The sequence below is a fragment of the Cucurbita moschata genome, unplaced genomic scaffold, assembly GCF_002738365.1.
Source record: "Cucurbita moschata cultivar Rifu unplaced genomic scaffold, Cmos_1.0 Cmo_Scf00007, whole genome shotgun sequence".
NCBI classification, from domain to species: Eukaryota; Viridiplantae; Streptophyta; class Magnoliopsida; order Cucurbitales; family Cucurbitaceae; genus Cucurbita; species Cucurbita moschata.
The window spans coordinates 3,249,885-3,261,760 of NW_019268523.1; the positions used below are offsets into that span (position 1 = coordinate 3,249,885).

An 11,876-nucleotide genomic window follows, 5' to 3' on the forward strand; every position below is an offset into this window, starting at 1 on the left:
AGTAGATTTATCCACATGTCCATTACAAACAAATGCAAAATCCCATTAAGAGAACGACAGCAATTACTTTTCCAATGAAAATATGAACTTCCCGGAAACATCACTCCACCATCACGAAACCAACCCACCTGCGACGAAGCCGCCGCTAGTGGGCGGCTCTCGACTTGACACTTTCCGGCCTTCCCACCCATAAATATTACTGGGTCGGTTTGATTTTTAGGGCTACCTTTTGCGGTCCATATTAAAAAGTTTACTTTCGACGTCGATATAAAGTATTCTTATCATTTTTCTCTCAATAATATTGTACGAGCATCTTTCTTTCGTGTTCATATAAAGTATTCTTGTCATTTTTCTCTCAATAATTTTGTACGAGCATCTTTCTTTCGTGTTCAATAAAGTACTTTTATCGTTTTTCTTACAGCAACATTGTGATAGTTCTTCCATATCTCAACACTCCAAATTTTAGTAGCGTCTTTCTTTCGTGTTTCGGATAATATTGTGATGCTCTAATCTAGCTTCTCCGCCCTATCCTCTCAACCCTTCTGATGTTAGAGCTCGTGTTGGCTCCATAATCCCAACAAGATTATTAAGAATGTGAATCAAACACAAGCCTAAGTAAACTCAAATTTTAACTTCTTTGCTCAATCTTGGATTTGAATCATTCAAATTTCTTAGCTAAGGCACAGAAAAAGCAAATCTTTTTATCACGGGATAATAGATCGAACCATCAAACTTTGAGACAGTATTCGATGATAATAAGCTATACTTGAACATATTCTTGAACAAAGTGTTTGTTTCACGATGAAATTTGTATGTACCGAAAGCCAATGATTACCAATAGCAAACAGAATTACGAAAATATTGAAAAATATGTTCGATAATTAACATAAACTTCGCCAACAACTTTTTTTTTTTCAATCTTCGTTGAGTCGTGTTTACTTCCACTCAAAGCTAACACGAGTTCATATCCCCACAAATTTTACCTTATTTTATAATATAAAATTATATTTATAAAAATATAAGTTGAATAAATCTTTACCACTTTTTGACCTATTGGGATTTGATGGAAATTTGTTTGAAAAATGGTCCCAAAGACCTTTTGAGTAACACCACCTACATTTATAAATTAAATCATATCTTATTTTCTTTAATTTTTTTTAAATAAATGTTTATATATATATATATATATATTTTTTTTTTTTTGAATTTATTAAAATATTTTATATTTTTAGTATAGGTAATAAAAATTATTTACTAAATTTTTTTAAAAGAAATATATATAACTTGATGGAAAAAACTCGATATCTGTAAATTTCTACGGAGAATTTCCACTCTACTGTCGTAAAAATATAGATATTTTAGAACAATAAACATTAAAATAAGTGGTAGAGATGAAACTAAAAATACTTTCAGATCTCTTTCCATCTCCCTTGTGGAGATATCAATTTTTATTGAGGTTAAGGGTTAAATTAAGAATCAGAAATTCGTAGTAAAGGGCTTGTAGCTCTTCAGGTCAATAAGAACTCCAGCAACCGAACCGATGGCGGCGGCTATCGAAATTATAAGACAGGCGACGCTCAAGATTTGGAAGCGCACCCATCTAGAACTCCATTTAGGTATCTTCTTTTGAATAATGTACATCTCAACAGGGTAATAGACAGCAAGAGGCCAAAATCCAATAGCTCCAAGGAGTCCAACGACGTCGTTGAAGAACGGTAGAAGCATGGAGATCAAGGTCGTTACAATCACAAAAACCGCCCTCCAAACCAACCGGAAAAGGTTGAATTTGTACGGCCGGAAGCCGGGGATCGGAATTTCAATCTCTTTGGTGATGAATTTGTTCGCCGGAAACTTCTCCGACGCGTACTTTTCCACAAAGGCAAAAATGGGTTGGCAGTACACTTGGTAAGCTCCGACAAGGTGGATAACAATGGCGGCATTGGCAATGTCGATAACCCAATAAGGAGTATAGAATCCGGTCAGTAGATTCGGCGGCGACATGTCGCCGAAGGCGGCGTAGCCGGCGCAGCCACACAACATATAGAACAGTGTTGTCACCGTCACGCTCACTAGTGTTGCCTTCTTCATTGTCTTCCCCTCCGACGGCGGCGATTTTATTGTGTCCTGTTTCATAGCTTCATATCTCCGTCACGGAATTCGAAAGTTTAAGCTGATAGATTACGACCACCGATGAGAGAATCGTACCTGAATTTCGATGAGGATCATCGAGTAAGAGTAGGCGAAAGCAATGTCTCCAAGAGCTTGGAAATTCCTCCAAACTTTTTGGGATTGAGTGGCGGTTCCTGAGCTGATTCCAGTCAAATTGCCTTTGATTTTCCCAGTTTCTAGAACAAACAAGAACAGGGTCAGAATCTCCAAGAAAAACATCAAAGAACAGAGGAACAGAGATGTCGGAAAATTTACCGGCGACTCGGGAAACTCCGAGGCCGAGTCCTATAGCTGAGTAAGTAAAAGACATGACAGCAGCGACAATGGAGAGCCACCATAGCTGATCAAAATCTGGAATTTGTGATAAAATTATCTCAACAATTCCAAAAGCAATCATATACGGATTGCTATTGATTGGGCAAGGATCTTTCCCACCACTTGCATGGAAGCAATTTGACCTTTTAATTGCCCTGAAAATTTCAAATCCCCTGAGAACATCAGAAATGAACAAGAACAAGAAGAAACAGCTTTTAAAAGTTCCCTCACATCATGCTTATGGCTGAAGCTATTGTAGACCCAATTGCAATTCCGAAAAGATTCAAGTATTGAACAAACCCACATATTTTCACATTAAAACCGCCTGTAAATCAGAAAAAACAGAGCATATAAGGTTAAGGCGGAAAATTCTTGAATCATTCTTGACAATTAAGGATTTTACTCACCGAAATTGGCCTGAACGGCATCCATATAAGTGTAGTTTCTCTTGCCGGAAACAGGGTCACCGGACCGGTAACAGGCGGAGAGAAAAAGGGAAGTGTAATAAGTAACTAATGCGAACAAGAACATAGCCAACGGACCGGCGATCCAGCCGAGCTGCGCCGTCGCCCACGGCAATGAAAGAACGCCGGAGCCAATAATAGCTGTAATAATGTGAGCACTAGCTGTCCAAACATTCCCTGTTTTTTCAAAACAAAAACACCATAAGACCCTGTTTTTTTAAAGAAACAGAGGAATCTGTTTTAGCTGTCTGAAATGTTATACCAGTTCGCTTTAGCCGGCCATCGTCATCAAAGCACTTGGAACCACCTTGTGGAACCGCCGCCGTGGAAACACCAAAAGCTTGATTCTCAGCCATCTTCAAAATCAAACGACAACAGAGGAAAATCAACTGTTTTTTCTCAGACCCTTTTTGGTTAGCGTTTCAGAGTGTCTGAAAAAACAGAGCTCCAATGTTTTTGTTTTGGGGAAGAAGGAGATGGGTGTTCGTGTTTTATAGAGAAGAAGAGGAACAAGAAAGCACGTGCTGTTTACAGAAAGCTAAGGGAAGGTGAACCGAGTGGGTCTGTTGACGGTCGATTTACCTTTCTCACCACTTTTGACTCCCCATGTGAGCTTCCTTTGAAGCTGCAAAATCCTTCCACGTTTCGGGGAAAAAACATTTAAAAAAAAAAAAAAAACAATTTTTATAATTCTCGCCACTCGTTTAGCAACTAGATTTGTTCGATCATACACGTCGTCCCGGCATGCACGTTTGTTCGTTGCTATTAGATGAAAGTGTCCCACATCGGTTAATTTAAGGAATGATCATGGGTTTATAATTAAATAATACACTCTCCATTGGTGAGACCTTTTGAGGAAGTCCAAAGCAAAGCCACGAGAACTTATGTTCAAGGTGGACAATATCATATACTATTATGCTCAAAGTGAACAATACCATATCATTGTGGGGAGTCGTGTTCATCTAACATGCTATCAGAGCCATTTTGTTCGAGGGGAGGTGTTCACATCAGTTAATTTAGGGAATGGTCAGCCATGAGAGTTTATCCTCAAAGCGGACAATATCATACCATTGTGCAGAGTCGTGTTCGTCTAACCATTGCGACCCTAACCCATTAGTCTCTACTCTGAGCCAAAATCCTTCGAACATAATATTGCATCTCATTTTGTGGTCGTGATAAGTTCTATCGTAAATATGTTGATAAATTATTTTAAAATTAAAATAGCAACGTTTATTTAAATTTAAATTTGAGGTAAAATTTAATGAAAATTGACAGAAATTTTGTGCCATATTCACTTTGATGGCAGCCCCTTCCATGGCCATTTAAGTTGTTTGGAGCTTTTTGTTTTAAGTTTTGGATAAAATATAGTGACAATGTTTTGTCTGTTGACTTTTTTGGATCATTTAATGATCATTGGCTTGAATTATTAGGTTTTCATTTAATAAATCATAATGTTGGTTGAATAATACCTATAATCGTTTATTTGACTTTATTTTTTAATATAATTTAAGTACCCAAATATTCGTAAATTTCATTATATACTTATTTAAATTAGGTTGAATTTAAATAAATAAAATATACATATTTACTTTAATATAATTATATATGTATATATATATATATATATATATATATATATATAATTTGATAATTATTTATTTTTCAATATATATATTAAAATTAAATCGCAAAATTTAATTAAATGTGTAAAAATAAATAAATAAATATTTTACAAATTAAAATTTTACTTTTTATTAAAAATAAAAAATTTAATAAATTACTTAAATAGCTAGAATCAACCCAACTAGTTGTTTAAATTAAAAAAAGTTTACAATAAGAACAATTGAGTTAGGTCTAAAAAATGCCTGTACTCAGCCAAATCCAACCCACTGGTAATAATTTATTTCTTTATTTTTAACAAAGAATGTTAAGAATGGTTGGGGAATATGGGATTTATCCAAAATTAGAAGGTATTCTCTTACGTAAAAGAATAGATTCCTTTAAAAAGCTCGTTTTGGACGGCCAACATCAGACATAGAATATGTACCTTCAAACAAAAGATCAGATTTTCGAATTCTCCACTCTGACATACTTATATATCAATCAACGACCAACTGTTATATAATTTACATCACTAATTATCTTTTCTTTTTTTTTAAAGAAGAAGTCAATAAAGTTAAATCAGGTCGGTTTAAGAAAACGAGTTTAGAAAGTGGTACCGACCTTATGTATACAAAAACGAATTTAGAAAGTGCTATCGACCATGCTAGAACTCGTTGATCTAATCCAAGCTCGCATCTAAGAATCTATCGATTTAGAATCTTAATAAAATATAACTTTAAACAAGAATAATGAATCTCAGAATTTAGTCTTATTGTTAATTTGAATGAGTCAAGATATTCGTTTGGACAATATATTAGTTATGAAATATATCTTAAATATTTAATATTTTTTACTGATTAATAGTATATTTTATTTTATTTCTAAGAGAGGTGAAAATTCTATTTAATTTATTTTTTATTTTTTAAATTTTAAGCAATCTCCTTCCATCATTAATTAATTGCATATATTATTATTATTATGTTATTTTTACTGTATGTAAAAAGTAATTAATAATTATTGCCCATGTAAGTAAATTCCCATAGGTTCATAATGGGAATCATATTCCCACTTTTTAGAAATCCCAGAAGTGGGGAAAACAGTGGATTTAATCCTTGAAAAATAAGGATTTTCCCCAAAAAAAATTCTTCCTTTTTTTGGTAATTTTCTTATTTTTAGATGTATTGAGTGGAAGAAAATAATTCACTCAAAGATTAAAAAAAATTATAATATTTTTAAATAACTTAATAATTAGAGAGATTGACAAAAAAGTTACTCGAGAATACGGAAAAGATGGACAAATTAGGTAATAAAAGTCCCATGGCAATCTTCAAGGGTCACTCGAACCCTATAACACTATAATTGTTATAGGTATTGGGTAGGATTAAATGCCCGTGGACCTGCTCTCCACATGTTGTCCCCCTTAGACCTATGTGAAGTGAACGAATAAAGGACAAATCTTTTGGTGTGGTTTCTTGAAGAGTTGACATATCTAGCCTATCGGACTTCGTACTAACCGAGTTTAGGTATATATCCCTCATTTTCTTATTTCTTATTGTCATCATGTTTGGTTACGACCGAGGCATGGTGAGAAAAAAATGATAAATATAAGAGACTTATTAAATTCATATAAGGTATGGAATACTGTACGAGCTTAGCTTGATACCATTTCGGTCCAAGCATTGACTTAAGCATTAGAGAGTATCGGGCACAACCCTACATCAATGCAAGTATCTTTCTTACAAGTCAGTTTTGATAAGACAAATCATAGCTTGAGCCATGAGACCCACCATCTCAACTACAATAAGTCAGCTCAAGCACCAATTCATCTTTGGTTAGGGCATGTTAGCCTTAGTCAACATCTCGACAAGATTAAGTCAACTCATGTGACCCGGTACCTTGGCTAGGATAGATTAACCCGAATAATTGATCTGTCACCTCACTGTTGTCGGGTCACATTACTCGTTACCTCAATTCGAAGCAAATATTTAATCATGATATATAATTATTTTATTTCTCGATATTTTAACGTCCTCTAAACTTTGCTTACATTATTTTAGTTCTTTAAAAGCTCATATTAAATTTAGCGGATCAAAATGAAATAAATAGAAACCGTGAGTATTTTGAATAGTCAAATTCCCACTTTCAATAATAGAATAAGATACCGTATATATTTGCTCTATCTTACCCAATTTCGCTTTTTTGAAGGAATATTTATCGATATTTATTTATTATTCATAATTTCTTAATAATAAACTGAAAGATGAAAGAATCTAATTTATTTATTTATTATTATTATTATTATTTTGTTAATATAAAGCATCGTTAAAATAAATAAATAAATAAATAAAAATATTATTTTAAAAATTAATAAATACGATAAATGATAAATTATTATTATTTTTTTTTTTTTTTTTTTACGTTTGAAGTGTGTTTATTGGTAGGTAGGCAAAAGTCGTGGTTGGTGCTGAGATGATATCACATATGTACCACACCACATCTTATTCAAGCACGGTGTTAGGTTTTTTTTCTTGATTTAACTTGTCATTTTCTTTTATAAAACACGTAAAAATGTTTAAAAAAAACTAACTAGCGATTTTATTTTTATTTTAAAAATATTTCATTATAAATTTAAGAATATATTTTTTTTATAAGAAAAAATGGTTAGAGAAAACAAATCTATTATTATTATGAATTTAAATAATTAAAAAATGAATAATTTATTGAAGTGTAATAGTTTAATATTATTGGGTCAAAGGGAAGAGTTTGGGTTAAAGTAATTAATTGATAAAGTAATAGGGGTTAATGGGTGTGGGGTCACAGTTAAAATTTTGGTGTACACGTGGCGAATCCTCCAATATTCAAATGTATCCCTAAAATTCTTGGTGGTTAGCATTAGGTCTTTTCATGGTGAAAGAATCCAATCTTTAATTTATTAATTAAGCTTTAAATATTAGGGTTAAATTCTAACCCTAGTTAACATTTTGTTCTTTGTACGGACTTCATATTTATATTTGAAATAATTTTACTGATTATTATTTGTCATGTTTAGCACAGTAAGTTAGAAAGTTTGTTTGCCATTTCCACCCCCCACTAATTTAGTGCATTACAAATAGATTCCAAAGTAGTTTCATTTATTCATTTATTTTAAATGCCAATTTGAGTAGAACGGTAAAAGAATAGTTTTAAAAAAAACTGTCTAAAAAAATATTCTTAAATTTAAATTTTTTTAAGATATTATCGATAATTTTGGAGGAACCGATAACATTTATTTTAAAACCTTTTTAAAATTTAGGGAGGTTTAAAAAATTCGAATGAATTTTCAAAAGTAATATTAAAAAATTTAAAAATAATATATGAGATGTCGATAGCATTTTCATTTTCATAAAGGTAAAATATATTAATTCTATTTTTGAAATTAAAGTATTTTTTTTAGATTTTTTATAAAAAAAAATTAGGAGTATTATAGAAATTTTGAAAGTTTTAAAAAGATATTTTTTCTAGACAAATAATAAAGTTTATAAGTATTTTTATTAATTTAGCCATAATAATAAAAAACTAATTAATTTTTTTTTCTAAAAATTATATTTAATTACTTTTCAATAAAATTCAATTATTCAAATTGTAAATTTTTTAATCAAATAAATAATAAATCCAATTCAACTATAAATATAATTTTTTTTAAAGTTGAATTAGTTTGAGTTGTTTAGGTTATTTATTTAAATTTTCAGTTAAATAAAAATAAATTTTAATTGATAAAATATCTACTTATTTATTTTTAAACATTTAATTAAGATTTACAAATTATTTTTATACTTGGATAATAAATAATTAAAAAATAATTTAACTTTTTAATTTATATATATGTGGTAAACAAAAACTTTTTAAATTTAACAATAAATTGGATTTAAAAAAAATTGATAAACTATAAAACGACATGTCGACCATGGAAATAAAGCCAAATCTGGAGACGGGATTTTTAAGTTGAATATTAAATTAACAAAACCTTTTTAAAAAATATACTTTGAGAATAATATATATATATATAGATATAATTAGACTTATTTTGTGTGGTTGTTGGACTGTTATAGGTTCCATTATTTGCGAATTTTCTCGGTGGAGACTTAAAAGATATTATTTAATTACTGATTAAAAAAAAAAGCTTTCATGAAATTAAATTATAATTAAATATTTGATGAAAAGTGTTACATTAATATATTCATAAGCTATAAGAATATTTCTGGTCATTAGTTGTAGATTAGGTTAAATTCTCAACTTTATGAATTTGTGGTTTATGTTACAAATTCTATGTTATTTATTATTTTACAATATCTTATTATATTTATATTGTGAAGATATGTGGAAGACTGTCTCTAATAAATGGTATCAAAATCGTTCCCCTAACTTAGCAATGTTAATAGAATTCTCGAGTAACAAACAAACAGTGGTGAGACTAATTAAGAGTAAGATGAATATACGACTATTTGATGGAAGATTCGGTGGCTTGACTGGAATACTCGGGCTTGATCCACTGCCAAGGAAGCTACTCAACTCCAAGTTATTGACACTTAAAAGTCGGATGGTTAACATATACTAGTTGACCAAAGTGAGACTAGTTTAGCCTATAAAATAGGTCAAACCCGACATGTGAACAAAGAAAGTCAACTAAATCTCGATATAGCAAAGCTTAAATGGTTAGTATTACATCGTATCTGTATCTGAAAGTTAATATTGCAGGTGTGGCTCGTATACATTTCATCCTAACATTAGTGCTTACGAATGTTTAAAAATATATATGACAAATGACAACTAACCTAACATGACTCGTGTGATTAATTTAAAATAGATTAATTTATTTTTTAAATAACTCGTTGTCTTCTCCGTTGAATGTTAGTATCTCATTAACGGGTGACGACGATGCATACTCAATAATTTAATTATTAAGTTAGATCAAAATTTTGACTTTTTGATAAGTTGATCTAAGTATTATATATGAAAAAGATTTGGGACCCAAAAAGAAATTATTTATTGAAGAATAAAATTAAAGGAAATTACTTTATCAACCCTCAGCATGTTTTTTGTGTGGTGCAAAATAATAATTACTCTATTGCCCCCATTAAAAAAATTGTACTCAAAAGAAATTCAAATTTTCATGTCCACTTTTCGGTCAAAGTATATTTATTTATTTAAAAGGGAACCAATATTTTTTAAAAAAAAAATAAATAAATAATGTTTTGAGAAGGGGAAATAAAAAATATTATTTTGATAGTGTGAAAGAAACAAGGCATTTCTCATCGTTGGCAATTGGAGTACCAATCATTGGAAAGTTAAATAAATTTAATTCGTTGGAGTTTTATTTATTTATTTATTATTATCATTTTTTAATAATAAAGTCGTGTTGGAATAAAATATTTTAAGGGGGGGAAATAATTGAAATAAGTTTTAAATTTAAACTTTTAATTGTCTATAGTTTATGCATTATTAATTGTTTTCTTGGATGAAATTTCTAGAAATAAAATATAGTTTTAGTTTTATTTTAATATTTATATGTTTCTAATTTTCAAACTTTTTGTTCGTTTATTACTATTTTGTCACATTCGCTTGTATCATACTCGATAATAATATAATGTTTATTATAGTATGCTAATCTACCGGTTTGAAATTATTATTTCTTTATTATTATTATAAATTTACAGGAGAAAGAACAAAATATTTATCTTTTAAAAAATTTAAGGAAGGAAATGGACTTTCTAAATAATAAAAGGGCAAGAAACAAAATAATATAAATTAAAAAACAATTGAACAAATTTAAAAGTAAATTTTTTAAACCAAATATTATCGTACCAAAAAAAAAATTATATATATTTGTTATAAGAAAAATGTCAACCTCTGAGGTTGTGAGGTGGGGTCAATTTCGAATATATTTGTTGAAAAGTCAACTGCATCTATCTGAACATTAATTATTTAACTGTTTGTATGTCTGTTGGTACAACCAAGCGCTTTGTCCTTATTGTTATTTATTAAACTATGTAGCCCTAATAAAAATATATCCAAATCAAATAATTGAATGAGATGATGTTTTTGTTACCTATAATATATTTCACCAATTGCTACACGATATTGACTATCTTCACACGTCAGCATCATATGTCATCCCTTGAAACGTACCGCTTTGGATATCTATATAGGCATTCCTTAATCTAAATACTAATAGAACTCGTCGTCTTTGCATAAACAAATCTTGATTTAAGTTGTGGTTGAATTTCATGAAGTTACTTGTAAATTGTTCATTTCCAATGAGCCTATTTTAACTCATAGAACGCAAAGACTCGTTGATTAATGTTAAAAGATTTACCGTTAAGATAATTTCTGACAATCGGGCCAAATTATACCTAAGAGGGAGAGAGACATCGGAATTAAAAGAAAGTTAAAAATGAAGAATATTTAAAGATTAAAAAAAGTTATCTTTTATTATCTTCTCAATAATTGTATAATCAAATTTATGAGGAAAATACTCAAATTTTTTTAAAATCCCAAAGCAAGTTAGTGAGCATTATCTAATTTATTATATTATTTATAATTAAAAAATTTCGTTTTTCACAGAAGATCAAAATGGCTGGGCCCAACTGATCCATTTAGCCCAATGCCTTCGCGCAAATGGTAATGCCTATTGGGCTTTTTCAAATTGGGCTTTTTCAGATTTGGGCAGAAACAAGCTCTATAGCCTAAAAATGGATGTGATATTCTTATTATTTCAATTTTTGCAAAATATTTTTTTAACCTATTCCTCAGTATTAACATATTTTAAAATGTGGTAATAGTCACTTACTATTTTATTCCCTGTTTAAAAACATTTTTATTCTATAAAAAATTAATTTTATATTGATTAAAAAAAAAAAAAAAAAAAAAAAAAGCTCCTTAGTCCTATTTAATAACCATTTTATTTTTTGGGGGCAAGAACAGAGGTAGCTCCCAATGATGTGTTCTTGATGACAAAAAGTATTAAGAAAAATGGCAATGAAGTTGGGAGAGAAATTTTTCTGTTTAAACTCAAATGAAATAGCCTTTTTCCTTGAAGAATTAACAGCAAACTATATATCAGAACCAACCAACAACCAGCAAACATACATAATATAACATGAAGTTAATAAGACTAACCAAATATGGGAGTCGTAGCTGTTGTTGCGGTTGTCGCCCGACACGTAAACATGGCCTTCTGGAACTTGCTGCCAGTTCAGGACAAGCAAAACTAAGTACAAATGAGAAACTCGATGTCGCATTCAATAGGAAACTAACATGATTTTAGTCCCGGAGGGGGGGGGGGGGGGG

General features: G+C 30.3%; 2 protein-coding genes and 1 long non-coding RNA gene across 4 annotated transcripts in view; 1 reads left to right on the plus strand and 2 right to left on the minus strand.

Annotated features, from left to right (window-relative positions):
* LOC111445622 (NAD kinase 2, chloroplastic-like) overlaps window positions 1-9,403 on the plus strand; it is a 33,433-nt gene extending 24,030 nt beyond the window's left edge. For both annotated transcript variants that reach the window (XM_023084128.1, XM_023084127.1), the window contains 2 exons: window positions 7,203-7,210; window positions 9,394-9,403. The gene's annotated coding sequence lies outside the window, so the exon portion shown is untranslated. The remainder of the gene's footprint in view (window positions 1-7,202; window positions 7,211-9,393) is intronic.
* LOC111445626 (amino acid permease 3-like) lies at window positions 1,305-3,420 on the minus strand. Its single transcript, XM_023084134.1, has 6 exons — window positions 3,211-3,420; window positions 2,892-3,125; window positions 2,716-2,809; window positions 2,425-2,639; window positions 2,206-2,345; window positions 1,305-2,124 (listed from the first exon to the last, which is right to left on the minus strand). Exons 1-6 carry the CDS (start codon window positions 3,302-3,304, stop codon window positions 1,477-1,479), a joined length of 1,425 nt encoding a protein of 474 aa, XP_022939902.1. The 5' UTR covers window positions 3,305-3,420; the 3' UTR covers window positions 1,305-1,476.
* Window positions 9,404-11,341: 1,938 nt separating the features above from the next.
* The window catches only part of LOC111444915, a 1,998-nt gene continuing 1,463 nt past the window's right edge, over window positions 11,342-11,876 (minus strand). The window contains exon 2 of the long non-coding RNA XR_002710756.1: window positions 11,342-11,773. This is a non-coding gene — a long non-coding RNA (uncharacterized LOC111444915). The remainder of the gene's footprint in view (window positions 11,774-11,876) is intronic.